Source organism: Ylistrum balloti, unplaced genomic scaffold (assembly GCF_031769215.1).
Source record: "Ylistrum balloti isolate Yb309-2 unplaced genomic scaffold, AGI_CSIRO_Ybal_v1 Utg370210, whole genome shotgun sequence".
Taxonomy (NCBI): domain Eukaryota; kingdom Metazoa; phylum Mollusca; class Bivalvia; order Pectinida; family Pectinidae; genus Ylistrum; species Ylistrum balloti.
In genome coordinates, this window is record NW_026782180.1 from 20311 (window position 1) to 46008 (window position 25698).

Here is a 25698-nt window from a genome sequence, read left to right on the forward strand (position 1 = left end):
AAAACAACCATCAACATACCCATAACAAACCCTTCACCAGAACCAGTAGAGATTGTCAATCTTGTAACACCTGTTGATAGAAATACTGTTAGTGTAGAGTTGTATGATTCACTAGTAAAAGCGCTGGTGGATACAGGAGCTACAATTTCCTGTGTCACATTATCTTTATTAAATAAACTAAAGGTAGACACAAGTACACAGATACAACAGTGTTCAGCTGTGACCGCAGTGGTTGCAGGAGGCGAGTCACATAGAAGTCTCGGAAAAATAGCCATCCCTATTACAATTGGAGAATGCAGTTTCATGGCTGACCTCCATGTCTTTGAAACCTTCCATGTTCCTTTAATTCTTGGTTTAGATTTCTTAAACAAACATGAAGCTGTTATTGACATAAAAAGGAAAACTTTATTTTTGAAAAATCCCGAAACGAATCAAATTCTTTCTATTCACACTGAGGTGTCTTTGGCTCAAACCACATATCACTACAATCTTCCCCCAATGTCGATAAACAATATTACAGTTACGGTACAAGACCTACCACCAAACTCAAACATACTTTTTGAACCCGTTCACCAACTACCTTCAATAGGACTAGTAGGAGCTAAGTGTGTTTCAGTCATTCGGTCAAATCAGACTTGCGTTGTCCAGGTCATGAATCCCTCTGAAGAACAAGTCACACTTTCACCTGAAACTGTGATAGGTTTTGCATCCGTCATTGCTGAAAACTTTGTCATGTCCCTTGACACACCTGTAGATGCCACAAATTCCTCCCCATCTTCCTCGGCTACACAGACATCTGATCCTATTACCTTTGACTTAGGCAATTCTGATCTTTCTGAAAACCAAACACAAATTCTTCAGACCTTTCTTCAACAAAACAGAAATGTCTTTGCTACAGATCTGTCACAATTAGGCCATACATCTCAGCATACACATAGGATTGAAACAGGGGATGCCCTTCCCATAAGGCAACGCTTTTATCGTCAAAATCCTGAGGTCAAAGCTGAAACTGAAAGGCAGGTAAAAGAAATGTTAGAGAATGACATCATTACAGAATCCACATCTATGTGGCAGAGTCCAGTTGTCATGGTCAAAAAGAAAAATGGCCAGTTACGTTTCGCTGTAGATTACAGGAAACTAAATGCTGTCACCAGACAATATACCTTTCCTCTTCCCCGTCTTGAGGATGTTTTTGACTCTATTGGGGATTCAAAAGCGCAATACTTTTCTACACTTGACCTAGCCTCTGGGTTCTGGCAAATCCCCATGGACCCTGAAACTGCTCACAAATCAGCATTTGTGACCCCTGCCGGAGTCTATCAATGGAAAAGAATGCCATTCGGGCTTGTTAATGCCCCGGCTAGCTTCCAGTCTCTTATGTGCAAAGTTTTGAATGGTTTGAATTGGAAAACCTGTCTTGTGTATGTGGATGATATTTTAGTGTTCTCCCGTACATTTGAGACTCATTTGCAAAACTTACAAGAAATTTTTGATAGGCTTAGGCAGGCACAGCTAACACTCAAACCAAGCAAGTGTTCCTTTGCTCAAGGTAAGGTTCATTATCTAGGCCATGTGGTATCTAAAGACGGAGTCGAAGTTGACAAATCTAAGACAGATGCTGTTGCTGCCTACCCTGTCCCCACATCTGAAAAACAGGTCAGATCTTTCTTAGGTTTATGCAACTACTATAGGAAGTTTGTCAAAAACTATAGTAAAATTGCATCTCCATTAACCAGACTACTCCAGAAGGATGTTAAGTTTGAATGGTCAGAGTCTTGTCAAAAATCATTTGATCAGCTCAAGCAAGTTTTGACCTCTCCGCCAATACTGGCATACCCTGATCACACGAAACCCTTCATTCTGACGACGGATGCCTCCGGGAATGCCATTGGGTATGTATTAGGTCAGTTAGACATAAACAAACATGAGCGTGTTATTGCCTATGGTGGACGTTCTCTGAACCAGCATGAACGTAAGTACTCCATTTCAGAACGAGAAGGCCTTGCAATAGTTGAAGGTATAAAAACATATCATGTATACCTAGCTTCAAAACACTTCAAGGTATATACTGACCATAGTGCTCTTAAATGGATGAAGGATATAAAGCCAGAGTCAACAGGTAGGTTAGCTAGGTGGGCTGTACTCTTACAGGGTTATGACTTTGAAATCTTGTATAAAACAGGTAAGACAAATGAAGTGGCTGATGCCCTTTCTAGGCGACTATATCCCCCAGTCCAACCTCCTACTGCAGAAGAGGCACTAGAAGACATGGCTCCTCATCCGGAAGTGTCATCTGTTGGTCTACATGTAGAGTCCTCACTTCAACAGGTCACATTTCTATACAGTGATACAACCCAAGGTACCCCCAAAACTGCCATTTCAGACCCTTCCACTTCTGGATCAGTTGGTAAACTTCAGTCTGAATGTCCAGATTTTGTAGACATATACAAATACTTAGCTACAGAACATTTACCAACATCAAAGGCCCAAGCTAGCAAAATCCTTGCTCTTTCCAGTCAGTATGTATTACTTGATGACACTCTATACCACCTGTACACACCTGCACCTAAAAGAGATACTCAGCATACTCCTCTTCGTCAGCTTGCAGTCCCTAGATGTCTTAGGGAAGATGTTCTTAGGTCGTATCATGACTGTCAAGCAGGAGGAGCGCACTTAGGGATCGATAGGACATACAAGGCCATTCAACTAAAATACTATTGGCCTAAAATGTTTCAGAATACTGTTGACTACATCAGGTCATGTGACGCATGTCAACGGATAAAAAAGTCTGCAAACAAGAAGCAAGCACCCTTAACAAACATGCCTATCTGTGAGACATTTTCACGACTTCACATGGACATTTTAGGACCCATTACAACGACAAAAGAAGGATACAAGTACATTCTTCTTGTTGTGGACTCCTTTAGCAAATGGCCAGAAGCATTTCCTCTCAGAACACAAGATTCTAAGGAAATCGCCCGAGTCCTGTACTCTGAAATATTTTCCAGGTATGGTGCTCCAAGCACTATTGTCAGTGATAGAGGGCAAAATTTTATGAGTAAACTTGTAACGGCTGTGTGTGAAATCTTCCAAGTGACTAGACACTTTACAAGTTCATATCATCCCCAAACCAACTCTACATGTGAACGCATGAACAGTACAATTGCCCAGTGCTTGAGAGCATATGTTGATAAAAATCAACAAGACTGGCCTCAGTTTCTTTCAGGTATTCTAATGGCTTTTAGAATGTCACCATCAACTCAAGCATCTAATATGTCACCATACCAGATGTTGTTTGGTAAGGAAATGAATTTACCTTTTGATACTGCCTTAATCCCAAAAGATGGTCTTGGAAAAGATGCGAAAACACATGTCACCCAGCTCATAGATCACCTCAAGTATGTTAGACAAACAGCTAATAAGAACATAACAGAGGCCAGAACCAAACAAAAAAAGCAATACGACAAAAAGGCTTCAGAACCTGAATTCCAAGTCAATGACTTGGTTATGCTCCATTCCCCTAAAGTACCCAAAGGTCTGTCACCAAAGCTACACCATCCATGGGATGGACCATACTACATTGTCGACAAAGGTCCCAATCACACGTATAAGCTCCGACGCTGCAATACGCACAAACAAGTCAAATCTCTCATTCATGCCAATCGATTGAAACTGTATACAAACCCAGACAACAGACCTAGTTTGAATCCCCCACCATGTCCGCCATATGTTCCTCATGTCCCAGAAAATCAGCGAGTACCAGATCCCTCAAACCCAACAAACCAACTTGTCGATAACCCGGACCAATTCCCCCAACCAACCCAGTCTTCTCAGATCTCATCCTCATCCTCATCCACCCCAACACCTACGGATAGTTCAGCCCAACCAAACCCTCCTAACCCCAAAACAAACCAACCCAACCCAACCATACCAGCTGATCAGTCAACACAACCCATACCAGTCCAACAACCCATTTCAAACCCAACCAACCCAACCAACCCAAATGCTTCTCAGGATGACCAGCAATCTTACCCGATTGAAAAACTTATAAAGTACAAGTTTCGAAACGGTGTCAAGGAATTTCGCGTGAAATGGCTTGGTCATTCAGTTCGAACCTGGGAACCTGTAGAAAACCTACCCCCTGCCATGGTTCGTGAATTTCATATCACTAAAACGCAATCAGGGAAAGCTCGTAAAAAGGGTAAACAGTCAAAACTGACTTGTTTTTCACGGCAATAAATCATACACAAAATAGGTTAGTCCATAGATATCTTTTACCGGTATTCCTTTCCTTTATTTTCCATCTAATTCTTCTCCTTAAGCATACTTAATGCTAAGATTTAAATAGATACAAAGTCTGTTTATTTAGTGCTTTGAGATGATTGCAACATCTCATAACGGCATACAAGATGCTAATCTTATCCTTTCTGTCTACTTCTCCTTAGGTATCTTTGGACTTCCTCCTCTGTTGAGCCTACTTGCGGTGATGACCCTTGTGATTCTCCCATTTGCGGCCGGTGATAATGCACCATCACCATCATTAGTTCAGAGACTGAACTATGGAATTCTCTTTACCCCCACAGCTAAACTTCATCTTGGTCAAGAATACTGGTCACACACTTTTGAAGTCCCACTCCCGTCTAGAGTATACCTTCATGGGGATCTTCAGTGTAGCAGTCAACAATGTGAACCTGCAAATGTGGTCTTGAAAACTCTTAACGCCTTGAGAATGCAATGTATGGCTAGTATCAACTCCACAGTCACAAAACTTCATCAGCTTATCCCTCATTCTTACTTCCCAAAAACCATAACATTTGGCTCCAGGAGATCAAAAAGAGGTTTGTTTGACTTTATTGGTGAGATATCGAAATCATTGTTCGGAACAGCAACAGCAAGTGATATGAACAACTTAAAACACCACATGCAAACATTGAACAATAACAATATTAAACTTGCTAGAGCCATGGCTCATGAAGCTCATCAATTAACCTCATTTGTATCTACAGTCAATGAACGATTTGATAATGTTCTCAAAGCAGTGCTTGTCAATCATGATGAGTCTGTAACATTAGCACAGCAATTCTCTAGCGCTTTAGACGGAATGCAACATGAGTACATATTGCTTGAAAATAGGATGTTAAAACAAATTAATGCTAGTGCAGTTTTAGAAAAACACTTAGAGCACGTACAGCTAGCAATTCATGATTTTGTTAAAGGCAAGTTATCTCCCTTTATTTTGTCCCCCCAGACAATCAAATCTACTCTTAAACAGGTTCAGAACATTATATCTACCAAATATCCTGGGACAAATATTATTCATTTTGACCCTTTACACTACTATTCATTTGCTGACTTTTTGTATGCAAGGCACCATTCCAATTTGTACATCCTACTGAAAATACCTATATCATCTTTTGTTCACCCTTTATCCTTGTATAAGGTGTACTCCTACCCAGTGCCAATCAATACCACATCAACACATGCCACACAGCTACTAGACACTCCGGATTATTTTTTACATACTAGTGATAATCAACATTTCTCAGTTTTGTCACACACCCAACTTAGTCAGTGTACAGGACAGGATATTATGTATTGTCCATTTCATGTAGCATTACGTTCTGTGGCATCTGGTTCATGTTATTCATCAATCTTTTACAATCAAAAGTCTCAGGTCAAATCCTTTTGTAATTTCCGTTTTGTCCCAAACACGCTCAAAACTAGCATTATTGAACTTTCACCCTCAAATTTGATTATGTATCACACCAAAATGTTAGCGTTAGACTGCCCGTCTGGACAGAAAATGATGAAGGGTTGTCATTTCTGTGTAATGCAAGTACCCGCGAGATGTTCAGTGACTTCAGGTAATTTGTATCTACCACCCAGACTAGGTCAAGGTCAAAATGACACTAAAGATGTTACGGTGCTACATCCTGTTAACTTAGCATTAATTCAACATTTTTTCGAGCCTGAAAACCATGCCTCCATATTTGGTGACACTAATTATGGAAATTTTGTACACATAAAAATTCCAAATATTGAAATTTACAATCACTCATTTTCTCAAACTTTGGCCAACGATAACCAGTATCATCTCAGTCTTGATCGTATTGTTAAGAAAACAAAACAAAATGAGAAAGTATTTCAAACACTGTCAGAATCCATGTTAGATGGTCAGTTAGAATTTGCCTTCAGCAGCTGGCCTGACACTAGTGGAATTATTGCGTTGGCGGCCATAGCTTCAGCCTGGGTAGCAATTGGGTTATTTATTTGGATATTACGAAAATTTCGTCGACTCTCAGCAGCTGTATTGTTAGCACAGACATCTTCTGCACTAACTATCCCACCTGATGTACCCAGTTTCCATTACAGTGCTCTCCCTGACTTGGCCACCCCGCCTTCCATTACTGACCACTTCTATAACACCTTACAGACTCCCTGGCCTTATGTAACCTTATCCTTGCTTACCACAGCCTTCATCCTCTTCTCCGCTTACATCTTCTGGAGAAAATTCCAATCTGCTCACAAAACCTCTGTCTTCCTTGAACTAACCACTGGCCATGATTGTATGCTTGTACAGGTGGCTTCCCTCCCCTTATGTCCCAATAACTGGACAATCTTTCCACCCACTAATGTTACTGGTGTTACACTTAGAGGAAGAGTCTTAAAGTCTCTTCATATTGAGTGGGATCAGTTTTCCATCATCAATAACCATACTAAACAAACTATCTACCCTAAAAGCACCATTAACATTTCCCCCTTCCACAGTCGGCGCATCACAAAATTACTGAGGCACCCATATGCTGCCTATTTCATATTAACCCATCAAGGGTACTTCCAGGTTTTGAAGTAACAAAAAAATTGATAATGTGTGGACATAAAATTCATTCTGGCATGACTTATTTGCTCTGATTGTTGTAAATATTGTTTCTCTTTTCCATTCACCCATATTGTGATTTTTTTTTATTGTAGTGTCACCCATATGGACATTAATGTTTCCTATGTAAAACGCTGGGTGCTCAAACAGTTTTTTTTTTTTATTTTTGCAATCTGTTTTTTTTTTCGTTTATTAGAAATGTCTTCATTGTCATCAACTACCCGCTGGAGTTGTTTCAAATGAGTAAAAATGTTTGTGTATATAAAGAATTTCATATGCATTGTCAATTGATGAATCATTGTCAATTACTGTTCATGTATCTTTTTATGACAATTTTTGTATCAGTTATCTCCCTTTACAAAAAAAAATACAGCTTATACCACTACTTTTAATCTTTGAGGACAAAGATTTTTCCCAACCAGGAGGGATATATCATACTGATATTTTACCTTTTTATAACTTACATAACAAAATGATTTTAAAAAGGTAAATTTCAACGAAATTGAGATTTTATAGCTTTTTCTGTATATTTTTGTAAAACCAGAGTTGAATACAATAATACCTAAATCAAATAACTGTTTTCGGAATCATGTTAATTGAACTCGTACACAAGTTAACAAACAAGATTTAGGTTTTCCAACATATGGTTATTTGATCAGTACAGCAACGCGGTCAGTTTCTGATAATCCCTTTTATGACATCAATTAAGAAATTAGCCCGACCCTTACTCTAACGTCAGTTCTTTGTTAAAGAATTATCGTACGTGTTTGAGTCAATTAAGGCTCAGGTAATCTTGCATAACCGGCCTGTCAGATCGCTGTTTTTCTCCAATTTCTTTGTCCAAACCCACGCTAACATTTGACCAATCAGAGCTAAGGTCAGAGTGGAAATAAGTTTTTTATGAGGCCGCTTAAGGGTAAATTACCCATTCTTTATTATAGTAGCGCCTTAAATAACCCTCCTGGTACCTCACCTTGATTCGGAGGGCACCTGAGTATGTAGTGTCGCGTGTCCAGCTGGTCACTTGAAGCTGCGACCCCAATAAAGAAAGACACATGAAACTTACCAGGCTGCCTCCATTATATTTTACAGGTGAGCAATTTTCTCTTTTTACATGTATTCTATTTTATATTTTATTTGTCTTTGTTGAAGATGTTCATAATCATTGTGTGAGATTTTCATTGTTGGTTGATATTTGATTTTGTATTTCTATTACATTTTATTTGCCTATTCTTGATTTATGCGAAACAAAGAATTCATATTTTTCCCTCTTATAATCTTTTCGACCTTCAGATTTTTAAAATCCATGTACGGTAGAGTTTTGTTAAATTTGATAACTAGAATTTGATTTAAGACATTCAGAAATAACGTTGTTTTGTGTGGAAAACTTTATATATTTCTATAGGAAAATTTCCTATGTTTGAGAAACAAAGTGTTAGAAAGGATAAGGCATAAATAAGTATCCAAACTAAAAGAGAGATCTTAACCTAAATTGGCATATTGCTATTTTGATGTGAATTTGTACATATCAAAGATTTTGGTATTGCTACCGCACTGATTGTGCAAAACTGTTCCAAATTTTGAAATAGAGTTATGTCCCTTTACAAACTCATAACATCCGTCTTGAATGATAAAAGAACACATGCTTGTGTAGTTTTACCTGAAAGATAATGATCTATCGTTGTACATATAGCAGTTTGACAATGCTCGATCAAGAGTATAAGTACCGATTATTTAGCTGAAATCTGTGCAGTTTAACATTACCAGTAAGAAATCATGTTTTTATGTATATTATCGTGTAATGCGATTAAGCAGAAAGTCCCCTGATGTTAATGTTAACATGATAGATTTTCTGAACCGTGCGTCTTATTTGTTATGTACTTTATACCGACTATTAACGTTTTGCATGAGAGACAAGATACGTTAGCTGAAATAATTGAACATCTGAGTAAGCGTAATTTGGCATCATTTCATCTTACATGATAAATAAGACATTGTAAATACACCCCCCCCCTCTTTTACGAACTTCATTCATTCATTTATTCCGTAAACCGGAAGTTCATTCCAAAACCGGAAGTTCATTCCAAAACCGGAAGTTAGTCATATAAACAGGAAGTAAATGTTCCTAATGTAAATAAACATTCCTGTCATGTGCCCTTCTTAATATTTACAATGTATAGACTCAAATAGTTTTGAATATTTCATTTCTTAAAGAGGTAATAATTCATTTGATATAAATAACTTCATTTTCTCATGAAGTATCATTATGTTGTAAATAATTACTTTATATTTTTACCATTCTGGAGTAACTAATGATTATGATGATTACCCTATAATATGTTCTGCGTGTATTATTTTACTACAATAAGTCCCGAGCTACTGCGCGAGTTATTCCTTTGTCATTTACCTCCACAGTCAAGTCAGAGTATAGCTCTAACTTAGTTAATTTTCCCAAAATTAACGTTGCTAATTTTCCCCAATATTTACTTAGCTAATTTCCCCATTTTACTCACACTTTATTTTTACATTTGGATCTTATTGTATTTGTAATTGAATCCAATTAGTGATTTAATTCACTACTGATATTGCATATCAGTAACAATAGTTGCATATGTACATATACAAGATCTTTCTTGTAATGTAATTAGATCCGAACAGTGGTTTAATTCGTGATTGATTTTTGTGTAATCAATAACAAGAATTTCTATGTATTCATTATCTGTATGTATTGACATGTTGACTTGAAGCTGCGACCCCAATAAAGAAAGACACATGAAACTTACCAGGCTGCCTCCATTATATTTTACAGTATCAAAAACAAAAACATCCACACAAAACTCGATGACAGAGGGATGAGGGATGTAAAGAGAGGTGTATAATTTGTTTTAAGTTTTTACTTTTTGCCTAAAGTGTTGCCATACTCACAAGAGGCGACTGGCAACAAATATACAGATACAATATTTTTTTAAACATCTATAGATATCTGTGTAGCAGTTCTGTCTGTAATATACTGATACAAGATTTTCATGTTTATACACCACCTTAATGTTCTGTCTGTAATATACTGATGCAAGTCTTTCATGTTTATATACCACCTTAATGTTCTGTCTGTAATATACTGATACAAGATTTTCATGTTTATATACCACCTTAATGTTCTGTCTGTAATATACTGATACAAGATTTTCATGTTTATATACCACCTTAATGTTCAGTCTGTAATATACTGTCTTTCATGTTAAGAATTTATACTTAGTTAATGTATTTTATTTTTACGTTTGGCTGTTTATAAGGTACATATTTATATAAATACTACTGATAAATATCACCTTAAACATGTACGTAGGTTTTTACTCCAGAAAGGGTTGTTTACAAGAAACACGACTTTCAGTTCCATGGTAAAATTTTACTTCCATTTTCATGGAAGTCCGCGAATAATGCAAAGCTGGATATTTCAAGAGGATTCGCGTCATCGACAGTGACCGCTAGGTTGCCACCACATTTTCAGCCCGCGTAGTAAGTAACTTGTTACAGGTTAAATTGTCTGAACGTTTTACAACTCATTTTGTCTGTTAGTGACATGAACGACATTTTCTTCAGTTTATTTTTATGATCATATGTTTTTACAATTAAAAGTAAAAAAGGCTATATCTTGTCGAGTACTGCAAACAGTAATGAGTGTAATGAGTGAGTAGTCCGCGAAAAGCATAGCCAGCTTTGTCTCTTTCTATCTGTGCTAAATATGCCAGTAATTTCCGTACTTTCTGTAAAATGTAATAAATATAACATCTAATTGTGTTTTCGGTAACAACAAATATATTTTACATCACGTCTGACATTTTGGTATCATTAACGATTGCGCAGTACAGGTGAAATTTACAAAAATATTAGACACACGAGTACACTATTAACTATCCTCTGCTACAGTATGTTTATTTTTATATGCTTTATCGATTCAAACAGTTATGTAAACACGCTATCACTCCTGCTTTGTCACGTGGATATCAAGATTAACAAGGAAGACATTACGAAATCAAGGGTATGTAAAACTATTCTGTCGTATTGTGAAACATGATATCAAACCACAAACAGTAACAATTTAAAGTGTCATTCACATTGATGATTGATATAGAGTTTGGATTTGGATTATGTTGACATGTTCGTATTTTCTTTGATGAACGAGACCAAATAAACGGATGTAAACAAACATGCTTCCTGAATGGGGCGTTTTATATATCACGCTAAACATTTTATGTGCAGTTATGGAAACGTTATAACCGTCCTGGAGATATCTTTTTGTTACATGAGATTAGTATTTCGGCATTAACGAGGAAGTGTTAAATAATAAAACCACATATTGCACGTAAACACTTGTGATAAAAAGACGAGCTGAAAATCCTACTACTGATGAAGAATTAAACACAAGATCACTAGGTCTAGGCGTTTGGTATCTTCAGAGTATTGATTAGATGTCAAAACAAGCACTGTGACCGTGCCGTGATATGGTTGAGGAGATCAATTAGTAAAAAAACCAGTTTTAGATAAAATTTAGCGAACGGAGCTGATGACAAGAGTGCTGGTTTCCTTATTGTAAATTTTCCATTCCTATATAGTAACAATCTTATTTTCCCTTTCCTTGGTGTTAAAACACGCCATTTTTCGTATTCTTAATATCAATATAATATTACTATCTAACGAATTTATCGCAGCGATGACCCTTGTCATGGCGTAATGCCTCCAGACTAGTAGTTTTGTAATGACTCCAATCAGTTTTCCTTGCATCCAGATAAAAATGGGATAAACTCTCATCTAATTGTTGTGGACTGAATGATTCAAACTCTATGTTTTGTTTCCTTTCCAATAAATAATCTCTGAAGCACTTAGCTGCCATGTGGTTAGCCTTCAAGGTCTTTGGTTATTGACTACTGAGTCCAAAGCGGTCCAATATGTAAACATTCCGCGTGGCCGAGACGCTTGAAAGGCCATCCAAAACTAGCTCAAAACTGCACTCAAAATTTCTACGATGTAAGGGGAATAACTCTTATTATTGTCTTTTTTTTTCGAAAGACGTGGTCGGCGCCATTAAATCAAAGTGACCCCCTATAAAACCCGTGGCGCCATCTAACGGGACAAATTGACCACTATAGAATTATAGTGCGTCACCCTGTGACGTCTCTCGACCAATGATTTTAGGACATTCTAGTCCGAGTTGCGATAAAATATCATAGTGAACGTTAAATGATCTCGAAATATGCTCTTGAGTATGCATAGTGGATTGTTGTTCTTTTTTGACATTCCTAACTTGGGTCACATGGCAAATGGCATGGATGAAGCAGAAGTAAATCTCTGCGGGACCCTTGAATTATTATCTTTGCTAAAATGCCTCTCATTGATTTTGTGTATAATTTGATATTTGTTAAAACGGAGATAATTTCTTATGGATTTTGCAAGTGTAAATGTGTATACAAATATGTATGATATTCAGACATAACGATAATATATGGTGGCCGCATGGTCAAGGCGTCTGACTTGGTCGTGGGTTCAATGCTCACATGTATACTGGCCGCAGGTCGGTGGTTCTTCTCCTGGAATTTCGGCTTTCCTCTATCACCCAAACCTGGCACGTCCTTAAATGACTCTGGCTCTTTATAGGATTAGAAATAACTATAAACCAATAAACGTAAACATATCCTTAAGTGAGTGTGATCTTTATTGCAGGACAGCAGCTGAGATAGTAAGGATGGATATCATTGGCCGTATATTAGCAGTCATTTCAACTCTGAGTGTAATAATTATTGGTTTTTTGCTGGAAAACAAGTTAAAACAGATGCATAATGATCACGTGTCAATGTACACACATATGCTAAGTTCCAAGTCCGAGAACATGGCGAGTTTACGCCGTATTGAAACAGCTATCACCATCATTCTCACTAAAAAGAACTATTCGGCGTCTTTTGATTTGACAAATATTACAGAGGATCTAGTCGACAGAATATCTAGAATTCTGGAAAACAATACCGCATTGGACAGAAATCTTAGTAATACAAGTAACGACAGCATTCCAAAGATTGATGACTACCCGAATGATCAAGGTAGGTCTAGTACTACGTACATGTATATACGTTAACATTCATACAGGTTAACGATAATTTTTATTGATTTTGTGGCACAACAAGGGAGATAAACTGGAGTGCTTTGTGTTGAAATGTAATCGGTTGCGCTGGAGGATCATAATGTTTTCAGTGATGCTGTTCTGTTAATTGTAGTATTGGAATCACCATTTTACACACTGTTTCATTTGGATTGTATTAAATGGTCATCTTGCGGTTCTGGACAAAATCTGTAAGCATTATGTAAATTTTGTTTGTGGACAGAGGACACATTGCCTTTCACTAGAGGTGACACTTGGCGCTTGCAGACATAAACAGTTTGCTGGTTGGTTACCATCAGATAAGAAATGAAGATAACAGATTTCGTCCTGAATAGTCTGAACGGTTTTAACTATCTATTACAATTTCATTTTTGTCGTGGTCAATAAACTTGAACTTCATCGGGTATGTGACACAAAATTTTAGCGATCGTGTTTTGATATCTACGACACTTCATGTGAGGGTGCACAAACAAAATATTCTTGGTCCTTGGCTGTGCAGTCATTTCATGATTATGTTTAGTTAGATTTGACATGAAATTACCATGTACCACAAACATTTTTGTTGGGATCTTGTGAGCCATTTCTGTGACTTAGAACGAAGCTTACATATATACTTTCTTTTTCTTTCTTTTGTTTTATATTGCTTAACGTTCTATCAACAACTTTAGTCATTTAAGTGTAACCTCTTTACCTATACGAGACAAATGTTGAGTGTAGGTATATAAATGTAAGCGCTAATTCCTTACTAAAACGTTGTTGTTTGTTGATATTTTATCAATACCTATATTACAGATCCTAACAGCACGGAGACTTGCGAAGAACTTGTTTGGAAAACAATAGCATGGGTAGGCAGGTTTACTGTGTGGATTTATCGTGCCTTCTTGGCACTTATGTTAGGAGCTCTCACAATAGATGGCTTGCCAAGACACTTTCAAAACAGGAACGGAATACGCTTTTGTCAAGTGATGGTGTGTATATTTGTGTCCAGTGTTGGATATTTCCCGAGTATACTGATGGACATTTGTTATTCATACTGCACAGCTTGGTACACTCTCTTGTGTAAAGAGATTTTACGAATTCTATGGGTCATGTCTGTCTGTTTTGTCAGCCATGCTGCTGCCGAAAAAAATGGTACATTTAAAACGAGTTATGTGATTTGGTCATTTATAGTGACAATTCTTATGTACAATGGATTTCATCCAGAAAGAATGTTTCAATAAAGGAGTCTCGTTCACATCTAGTGTGATATGTCATGTTTATCTCTCGAATTCACGATATACCGCAAGTAATCTCTCAGAAACTCCACGTGGTCAGGTATGTGGTTCATAATATTTTTACTCTCGGCTTAGGAATCAAACCTCATTTGCGTCGGTGAAAGGCAAGTGCATGATCACAGCGCCACCTGACCACAAATAGCAGCGTAACAACTACACCAACATGGTATTCCTGATCGGAAACTGACAATTGAAGCTGTATTTATGAACAATACCCAAAAAGTAGTCACAAGGAAAAAACGTTCATGAGAACTTGATATCATGTATACCAAAGCTACTTTGTCATCAGTCATAATAGCTGATACAAATACGAATGTTAAACCACACAAAAGAGGCTATTGGATAAAGTGCTTTCTTCAATGACACAGAAACAAAAAACAATCGGTACTTGATACAACATGCTTAAACACAAAATCCGATGGTAGTGGTAATGGATTTACGAAAATCCGCTAAAGTCATCTCAACAGCACTGTTCTCTTGATGATATTTCAATCTCCTCATTAAAAGACTGTGTTCCATGATCCAGTCCTTCGCAAGAAATATCGAGAACAATATCTTTTTGTAAAGATGGCTGGCTGGCTGGCTGACAGTCATATCAGTATTTATATCAGTATTAAAATACAACGATGCACAACCAAGGACCAAAATAAAACCTACATGTGTAATTTAATAATGATCCATTCGGTACTTCTCGGGAAATTGCGATAGCGAACTATAACTGTCAAAATCAAAGATGACCGCCTTAAACTTAGTGATAACAAGAATTGCTTAAGAACACACTGGTGACGAACGCCGAACCAAGGAAAATGGCCTATTTGAATACCCCACTATCTGATGATAATTGGCCAAAAAGGAATACTGCTACATGTAGTACTATTTGTTGGTGGCCAGCGAGCTGTTGTACGCATGATCCAGCAAGCAGGAAATATATAATTCGCAGTCATAAACTGTGTGTATGTGACAAAATAGATGTAAAATTAAGATAATTAATTATTTTAAGATAATTAATTGGTAGTAATTAGTGTATGTTAATGATGTATCTTTGTGGTGGTGGGATTATATAGATTATATTTTATTAACATATCGGAACATGCTTTAGATAAGTTAGAAGTTCAATGTACTGTTACAGTTGAGCAGAGAGATGGATAATTATATCAAATTTAGATTCTTTAGTATTGATTACTGGCAGGTTAATAAGGTGAAATTTGAATTTATTAATTATATTCTCGAGTTTGAGCGGAGTGTTTATAGTCATTCATGGAGAGTGATGGTCAATAATTGCATCATGGCAGACTTTTCTACATCAGCCACTTACTCATCTTTTCCTACAATGAAACAGACATGGACAACTATCCACCAAACTGTGTGATACGTATGATGATGTCAATTTCCCTTTTATGAACTTTCTAATTCTGGATAGCAACATCCCAAAGCTATGTTGTTTACATGTCACAGTTGATTCGATTTTCAAGAGCCTGTTCCCACTATCACCATTTTCGTGCGAGCGATCGTCAACTTACGGACAAACTCGTAACACAGGGTTTCAAAATAAGCAGGTTGATGAAAATTATGGGGAAGTTTTCCTTCATAATCATTGAGAAATATTTTGGCTCTTTTTGCGATATCAAGTAGGACGTGTTTGATACTCGTTAGATTTCCTGTTTGTTCCGTTGTTGTTTACCTTGTTCTCATTTGACAACGTGACATTACTTGCTTGGATTGACCAAGATGTACATGCAGGTGTTGTAGATGAAGCAGAAGACGCTTACTCTTCTGGAACACATAGTCTTATCTTCTTGTACCTTTTCAGGCGTGTAAAGTTTTTTTTGTTCTTATCATTGCCTTAGTTTTATTGAACTTGAGTTTGGGTTATGAGTATGTTGACATGCTAGTATTTTCTTGTTGCTTCTTGAAATAGGGATTGGTGTGCAGTGAACTCAGGTGATGTGTGTTACCCACATTGTATCATTGTGAGAGATGTGAAGAAGTGTGAAGTAATGAAGCGGTAATAGATGTGCAATGGACTGAGGCAACAAATTATTTGTTATCCATACTTTTTCATCGTAAAGGGTATAAATACAGATCAATCAAGCAATGAACCTTTACCAGATGGTAGTTGATAGGAACAGTATTTGGATGACAGGTTAATAATTATGTCACATTAATTGTATTGTATTCCTATCGCATGAACACTGGTAACGACGAATTGCTTACGTGCATATGTAATTTTCGTAATCTGAAACTAAAATTACGAGTACATTTCCCACCTTACTAAATATTGTCTTTAGTACATTAAAATCCGGAAACAGTCGAAATAGCATTGTTCCTACTGTAATCATAAACGATAGTTGTATGAATAAATATGATGGCAAATTTAACCTTTTCTTTTTTCTTTTTTTCTTTTTTTTTTATTATAATTTTTTTTTCATTTTATAAACGCCATTTATTGCGAGTTGGTATATATTTAAGAAGTGACATTGTTCTTCATTAGCCTGCATGGAGGGATGTATCACGTATAATGAATTTGTGGCATTTACGACTAGAATAACTATGGAAATAACATAACTAGAAGAGTCGTTCCTGGCAATATATCCACTTCGGATATGTCAATATAGCGCTACCGAAAGTCACCGGCGGCCAATGTTGTTACCTAGTAGACATCTAACCATATTGTAATATACAGCCTCAAATAGTATACAATACTTATTACATATAGGCATTTACAACATAGAATAGAATTATGAAAAAAGTAAATATGGTATAAGTTATTTATTAAACAGATACTCGACTTCAGAGTTGAAAGGAACTGCATCCGCTTGTACCTATAACATGTATTAATATCATAAGGGAGACAATTCTGTTTTCTTATGTCAAATGTATAGAAATAAAACGAAAGTTGTTTAAAGTTTATTTTTTAACCTTTTTTCCTTTAAGGAAGATATTTATGTGTACAAAGATTGATATAACAACAGTTCTACATCGCTCCCGATCGATATGCACGTTTTATGCTTGGCCTTCTGCTTAAGGAAGAAATGGGACTGTCTTTGTGCACTGTTTTGTAATGTGTTTAAGAGATGTGATAAGCTTTATTGTCAAACATTTCGGTTACGTTAAGAACATATGAATTTAGAATGAAAATAAAAACCGAAAATTGCGGAAAACGTCTTTATATCCAATCTATTTAGACATTTAAACATCCAATAAGGAAGAATTAAGCATTGTCAGCGCTTTGAAATGTCCATGGCTAATTTGGTCGTCAGTACATATCAGGTAAAGACATCATGTCGACAAAACATCAGGGAGTGAAATAGACGTGCAGAGTCTCCATCTGTATTGATACGGATAAATAACCCTCCAATAAAATAATACAACAAAGTCAGTATAGAGAGACGATACATATTTCTTTCATATGTTGTTTTTTTTCCCTCATATTTTTTAGACATGCATTCAAACACTCTCACGATTTATTCAAAAGTTGGTCATTTAAGCCATTTAACAAGACCAGCCGCTCATAATAGATTTCGATCATATATTTTTTATCGATTTCACCTATACAGGCGTTTTCACTATATTCACAGTCATTTCTGTAATTCATTATACTGATTTTCATTCTCTTTATTATATTACCTGGTTTAAATATTGTCAACAGGTTCGTTTCGTACTTAGATGTTCTTTATCTTAAGTCCATGATAAAAATTCTGCTGTTAGTACTCACTTTTGTCTTTTTTTGTCAAGTTTACAATAAGTGAAATGTTTAGTTATTTAATTGTACATTTACTATGAATTCATTTATGCTGGATTCATTATTGTAATACATATTAACTGTTTATTCGTTTGGAAAGGAGGATGATAAGTTATAAGTTGTGTCTGATCCTATTCCTTCTGTTAACAATAAAATACATTTGTAACAAATATTTTTGGTGTGGTTAAGAATACATACATATACGTTTCACCATTGAATACTGTATCCCATTAGGGCCCTTGTAGTTATCACAAGTATCTACTAGAAATGTTTTTTGATCTCACACTTCGCTTATAATTCATACTTGCATTGCGTAACATGATACATACTGGATTGTTTACATACACAACATTACTTGGTGACTGGTACATTATACAGTGTCTGTCTACACGGGATCAGGATTTTATTAAGCTGGTCCCGTATACCACGTATACCAGAAAAGTAATACGAGAACAACATACACATAATTATTCAAGTTTTTAAGTGACAGAAGGGGCTTCCTCTCTCCCGGTAAGGTATGTCGTACATGTCAAACAAAACACGAGACATAAACTATTCTATTTTTAAGAAGTGATTACAATGTATAAAAAACTAAATTATTGTGAATGTACAGACCTCATTGTGATGTATGTAACAGAAATAAGGCCAAAACCTTACTTATACAAACTTGACGATAGCTGTCGTCCTTTCAGAATTGACACAATTTTGAAATATCGCAGTAGCAAGTTTTCTCGTGTATATTTTAGATTATGCAAGAGTAAATAGCATAGAGCTTTATAGATGCACATTACTATTAAGTGAAAACAATTTACATATTACAATTTTATATAATACAGATGATCAGGACTTTGTACATATACTTCTAATATATCAACAAAAAATACATCTATGTATCAGACATCAGCTGGCACAGACGGAAATAATTGTGTAGAAGCAAGCCTGAAGCACATATGCCCTAATCCAATATTAAACAAATACTGATTTAAACAACACTAGCTCTGTATCGTTTTCGGAACAATACCCCATACATTTTTCTGATCTCTCGACGAAACCGCGTATCACAAAATCCATAAATAATTGGGTTGGCCATGTTGTTTATGAAAAATGACCAGACAAATGTGTGGTACAGAAACACTTCCACAAATGTCAGACTGTCAAGAAATTTCTTGTTTAAGAACACAGTTATTTTGAGTGCTAGATGAGGTGCAAAACTTAATATGAAAACCACAGTAATTATAAATAGCATTAATGTAGTTTTCCTTGTTTTCTTTGCGTTAGCATTTTCCTTTGACTTTTTGCTGGGTTTTTCAGCTGTCTCATTTTGTTGTTTTTGCTGTTTTACATTCGTCTGTAGTGTTTCTTGTTTGGACAGTTCGTTATTACTCGATGTATTTGAACTAATTACAGCACCAGTAGACAAAGTGTCAATAGAGTTATCTGTACTGGGACCCGAATTAGAGCTTGATGTTGCCTCAACCGCAGGAACCGTACTCATAACTGTCGGATTCAGCATCTTTGTCCTCGTTTTCGCCTGCTTCCATATCCGTTGTCCAATTAAAGAATAAAGGACAATCAGAGCTACAAATGATCCAAAAACAACTAGAATCAAGACAGCGTTAAAATAAAGTTGATACTTTGTTTTCTTGAACTTGTCCTCTGTAAAGCAAGCAACTCCAGTTATTCCATCAACGTCCGTATTAACTGTGCTTCTTCCGTACAATACAGGAGCAGGCCATGCTATTATCAGTGATATGGAGAGAGCGATACAGCATGCGATTTTAGCCTTACGTTCAGTCATTTGCTTCCCAAGAGGGTGGCATATTTTCTTATACCTATCCACTGCTATTACAACCAATGTAAACGCAGATCCACCGGAATTGAAATAATTCAAAAACCGGAGCAGTTTACACACGATAGCTGATTCGAATGTTAAGGTATTATGGAGGTCAACAATCACAAAAGGCATGCCTACTGAGCACGTGATCATATCAAGAACTGCAAGACACAATATGTAAACACGATGATTCGAATTTGGGAATTTAAAAGCAAACAGGTAAAGAACGTGTGCATTTCCTATCACCCCTACGATCATCAACAGTGTCACGAACACAATGCCTCCTACTTTCTGTTTGACATATATATCATTGAGTTCCTCAATAGTGTACATATGACCATCTGTGTTGTTCACTGTACTTTCAACCATATGTGTAGATACGTTAACTCCGTCTGCCATTGTTCACGCGTTCGTATTTAGTTATGGTGATACAGGTGTGTTTTCTTATACACAGGTTGATAATTTTCTGGAAAAAAAAATATTAAAAATTCATTTAAAAAACTATAAATGAGACTGAAAATAGATAAAAAGAATGCTGACGAAAAATATTACTGAAAGAGGCAATCACCAATAAAACGTTTGTCAAACCTGATGTTAAATTGTTGAATGTATAAATATTAGGATACTGTAGATTACTGTATGAATTATCAAAGGTGTTTGTAAGAAATGCTTGTTGGCTGTGGGGAAGGTACGATCCTAAATCTTTTTCTTTTTAAATATAATGACCAAGATACATTTTCAGAATGTCATTTTGATTGACGTTGTAATTGAAAGGTCTACAACAACATATTTTGTTTACCGCATGTCACGTAACACAGGTAAACAAAACCCACGTCAAAAGTACCAGCAACTAACTGTAGAACGTATTCGCCGTTAGGATGATATGTCGACCAGGATACGATTGTCTTACACCGTGACATAAAAAAATTGTAAAATGTGTTAAGATGAATGGTGTATTTTGTCATATGATTTAGAATAAATACACAAAATATTGGTCTGGCGACGCAGCGACGAGAGATAAATGTTCTATCTTTTAATTCACACTTACGTTTATATTAGACCTTAAACGCTGAGTTTTTTGTTAATAATGTTACCTGTCACTAAAGAATCTGACCTATATCACGATACCATCATAATGTGTAGATGCGACTGTTTAACAATTTATATATATGATAAAAAATATTCATAAAGATTATTGTATTACCATATGTTATATATGTAAGATTATGAGAAAATTAAATATTGTAAACATATGTTTATATATCTTACCTCTGGAATATTAAACAGATTCTGTGTCTTACTTCTGGGACATTAAACAGCTGCTGTGATGTCTATACAATAACTGGATATATACTTTAGTGGTCCCGTTTTATACCTATCACATATACGATAACCACTAAATCACGATAAGTGGTCTGTCTTCCTCGTTGTGGTTTACATATTTCACAAAACTGGGAAAGTACGTTATAAAACTTCCTGTATCATGAAACTGGTTTTTGTTTGATTTCTACGTAGTATTATTACATAATGTTAGGAGTGACAATGGGAAAGCCTAGAATCAGAACCTAATTCCCAAAACAAGAACCTCAACCGACAGCATACAAAAACAACCACAGTAACCAGCGGGATGCCAAAACAACAACAGTTACCAGCAGGATACCAAAACAACTTTAGTAACCAGCAGGATAGCAAAACAACAACAGTAACCAGTAGTATACCAAACAACTATAGTAACCAGTAGGGTACCAAACAACTATAGTAACCAGTAGGATACCAAAGCAACAACAGTAACCAGTAGGATACCTAAACAACAACAGTAACCAGTTGTATACCAAACTATAGTAACCAGTAGGATACCAAAACAACTATAGTAACCAGTTGGATACCAAAACAACAACAGTAACCAGTAGTATACCAAACAACTATAGTAACCAGTAGGATACCAAAACAACTATAGTAACCAGTTGGATACCAAAACAACAACAGTAACCAGTAGGATACCTAAACAACAACCGTAACCAGCAGGATACCAAAACAACTACAGTTACCAACAGGTTACCGAAATAACAACGGCAACCGACAGGACAGTTACTAGCAGAATATCAAAACAACAAAAGTAACCAGCAGGATACCAAAACAACAACCGCGACCGTCATCGTCTCATTTATTGAACTGCATGCATGCTTACCTAATATAAATCATCAAGTAAAGGAACAATTCTTATCTACTGATCTGCAGTTTTGTAATGGATCCTGAACGGCGTACGCTGATGATGTTCTGTGACGTCGCGTAATTTCTGCCTTTGATCTGTCCACCAAATACCTTGAGCATTCTGTGTTCTGGTTTTTATACAGAAATATTATAAAAAAGTAATTAATCAATTTATTGAGCTCAGATGACAAATATCATGGCCGACGATGTTGCTGGTTAGCTGTTCTCAAAAAATCATAATATTGATCGAAACAAAGAGCCATAATGGTTCTTTCCTTAAATGCCCAAGGACTTAGGGATAAAGGAAAGAGACTTCGTCTATATCAATGGATGAAGCAACAAAAGTTCGACGTTTGTCTGTTACAGACACATTTAACACAAAATATACTAAATCGACTAAAAAAGGTAACAGGTGATTTTGCTATATGCTACCATAGTTTTGAGGAACAAAATAAAAAAGGTACAAGTATTATTGTAAGAAAGCATTTGAACGCAAATATCATAAATTCTTTTTTCAAAGATAACGGTAGATTTGTCTTATAAGATATTTAAATAGAAAACAAAATTCTAAGTATTGCTAATATTTACGCTCCGAATAATCAAAATGAGAGGAACGCGTTGAATGATATAAAAGAACAAAGCACTGGAATGGTTATTGTTGGAGGCGATTTTAATGAAGTTTTAAAAGATTATGATAGAAAAAGTACCTCCGAAGCTAGAAATAAAAATAATACTTACGGCCTTAAACAGCTTAAAAATCTTTAAGACTAGAAGACATTTGGAGGGAGAAGAATAGACATAAAACACAGTATACGTGGAGACGTAATAGACAAGGAGAAGCTAGTAGAGTAGACTACTTTCTAATTGAAAATACCATGAACAATTTAGTAAAATCATCGGACATTAGAACGGCACAAATTACTGATAAAAAACGAATCAATCAAATATAGCATATTAAAATCAGAAAAACAAAAATCAGACATATGCTTACTCGAAGAACGTCTGAGAACAATAAATTAGAAGAAAAATATTACCGTCACTGAGGCGGACGAAGCAAATAGTGTTGAAAAAGACTTAGAAAAATTGTACAAACAAAAAGCAAAAGGCGCACAAATTAGATCACAAATCAAATGGACAGAAGGAGAAAAAAACACGAATTTTTTTTGAAAAGAAAAGACAAACAACAAAAGTAATAAATGAACTTGAAAATGAAAACGGAACTTTAATCCAACATCACGAAAAAATATTGAAAGAAATAAAAACATTTTATGAAAATCTATACACGACCATTAATCCGACTGAGATAAATATAAATGAGTACATTAAAGATTCTAAAGGAATTACACAGCTTAATAATACCGAATCTAAATCTTGTGGTGGTAAACTAACAGAAAAGGAATGAAAACATGCTCTAAATCATATGGAAAAAAAAAATAAAAGTCCCGGTACAGACGGATTAACCATAGAATTTTATCAGGCGTTTTGGAAACACATAAAGAATTGAGTACTTAATTCATTATACGAAGCTTAAGACCATGGTGAACTTAGCAAATCTCAAAAATATGGACTAGCTTCTCTGATTTATAAAAAAGGCATACTCTTTAGCAACAAGATTAAAATCAGTTATGCCGAAAATCATTCACACGGCTCAAAACGGATATAATATTAGACAAATTCAAGACATAATTGATAAATATGAAATTGACAGTTGATTACTATTTTTAGACTTTAAAAAAGCTTTTGATACCATGGAATGGAAATTTATGTACTCAAGTCTTCAAAAAATTCGTTTCGGAGTTTTCGTTTATAGATTGGATAAAAACTTTTTATAATAATATTAAAGGATTTGTTAAAAAATAATAATTGGATTACAGAAGAATATTCAATATCCCGTGGAATTAGGCAGGGCTGTCCGTTGTCATGTTTGATTTTTGTAATAGCAGTAGAGATATTAGCAGCAAGAATAAGAAACGAAAAGGATATTGACGGTTTTAAGATAAACGGAAAAAGTTCGAAAATTGCACAATTGACTGATGATACAACTCTGTTCTTGAAACGAAAAGATATAAAACATGCAATTAACGTTGTCGAAAAGTTTGGGGAATTATCTGGGTTACAATTAAACAAAAATAAGACAGAGAGAATGTGGTTAGGGTACAATAAGGGAAGGAACAACACTTCAGAAGGAATCACATTCAAAAAGGAAATCAAACATTAGGAATATTCTTTGGAACTAATAAAAAAGTATGTAAGGATTTAAACAAAAACGATTCAATTGATGAAATGTTGAAGAACTGGAAGAAAAGGAAATTAACTTTAACTGGCAAAACAGTTGTTATACAAACGCTATTAATACAAAAAATAATTTATATAGCAAATATGCAAGCAGTAGATAAAGAAAAGGTACAAGAATGAGAAAAAAGTATCTTTGATTTCTACTGGGACGGAAAAAGAGATAAAGTTAAAAGGAAAACAGTAATCGGAAAATACGAACAGGGAGGGCTTTAGTTACGACACTTAGAGTCACATCGACATTATTAGAATGGAATGGGTGAAAAGACTAACAGACGGATCTAAGGCAAATCGGAAACTGATTCCTAAAAAAATCTTCAGTAATCATGGATCCAACTGGTTAATTTTCAAAATGAATATGAAAAATATTGAAAACATACTGAATTTGAAAACTAGTGTGACTGACTTTTTATCAACAAGTATTGAAAGCTTTGCTGGAGGATTGAAAAAAGATCCTTAAATTTGTGAAAACATAAGAAACGAAATGCTATGGGGTAACAGACACATACAATTTAAAGGGAAAGCGCTGATCAATAAGGATTGTGTTGAAAGTGGTATAAGCAGAATAGCAGATGTGACAAATGATCAAGGTCTCATAGATGAAAATCTTATCTATAACAAACTAAAAGAAAATGAAATTGGATAAGTGAAATAACAAAATTAAAAAAGCTATACCAAACCAATGGAAACTATCGTTGAAATAGGAAGACTCAATAAAAACCTTTGTAAAAATATCAGACACATTATTCCTGCATGATAAAAAATCAGATAGATACATAACACTAGAAAAGCATAATAATAAAAGTCTTCACAAAAAGGTTTTACAAAATAAATTGTACCCTCATACATTTTTGATTATTGGCGAAACCAATTTGACATTAAAGGATCGAAATTTTTTGAGAATTTCTTTAAATTTATATCCTACAAAAGGCATCAAGTTTTCAAATGGAAGTTATTTCATTGTATGATCCCCAGTAAATATCAACTACACAAATGGAAAATGGAAGAAAATAATCATTGCAATGTTTGTGGTGTTTTAGAAAATTAAAGTCACTATTTCATCGAATGTAAGTATTTTGAAACGTTTTAGAAGAAGCTTGCAGATTTTTTTGATTATTTCGGATTCAGGGTTAAACTTAAAAGACTACAACACATTATGTTCGGTTAGAAAATTGGACAAGTTATGTATAGTGAAATAAATACCATCTTACTTTTGATAGGTTTTACAATATACAAAGTGTTTCACCTATGCGATCAGAAAAGAAAATTTGTTTACCCATGTCTAGTGTTGAAATATGAACTGAAAAGAGTGACTGA

At 35.4% G+C, this 25698-nt stretch overlaps 1 protein-coding gene and 2 long non-coding RNA genes across 3 annotated transcripts; 1 reads left to right on the forward strand and 2 right to left on the reverse strand.

Moving 5' to 3' along the window:
- Positions 1–382: 382 nt before the first annotated feature.
- LOC132551687 (uncharacterized) lies at positions 383–1641 on the reverse strand. Its single transcript, XR_009554252.1, has 2 exons — positions 1481–1641; positions 383–835 (listed from the first exon to the last, which is right to left on the reverse strand). It is a non-coding gene; the product is annotated as an uncharacterized LOC132551687 (long non-coding RNA).
- An 8552-nt stretch (positions 1642–10193) lies between these two features.
- On the forward strand, positions 10194–12886 carry LOC132551686 (uncharacterized). Its single transcript, XR_009554251.1, has 3 exons — positions 10194–10393; positions 10841–10916; positions 12596–12886. It is a non-coding gene; the product is annotated as an uncharacterized LOC132551686 (long non-coding RNA).
- Positions 12887–18881: 5995 nt separating this feature from the next.
- On the reverse strand, positions 18882–21193 carry LOC132551680 (neuropeptide S receptor-like). Its single transcript, XM_060215859.1, has 2 exons — positions 21148–21193; positions 18882–20344 (listed from the first exon to the last, which is right to left on the reverse strand). The coding sequence occupies exon 2, from the start codon at positions 20275–20277 to the stop codon at positions 19027–19029; it is 1251 nt and encodes a 416-aa protein (XP_060071842.1). The 5' UTR covers positions 20278–20344; positions 21148–21193; the 3' UTR covers positions 18882–19026.
- Positions 21194–25698: the final 4505 nt, after the last annotated feature.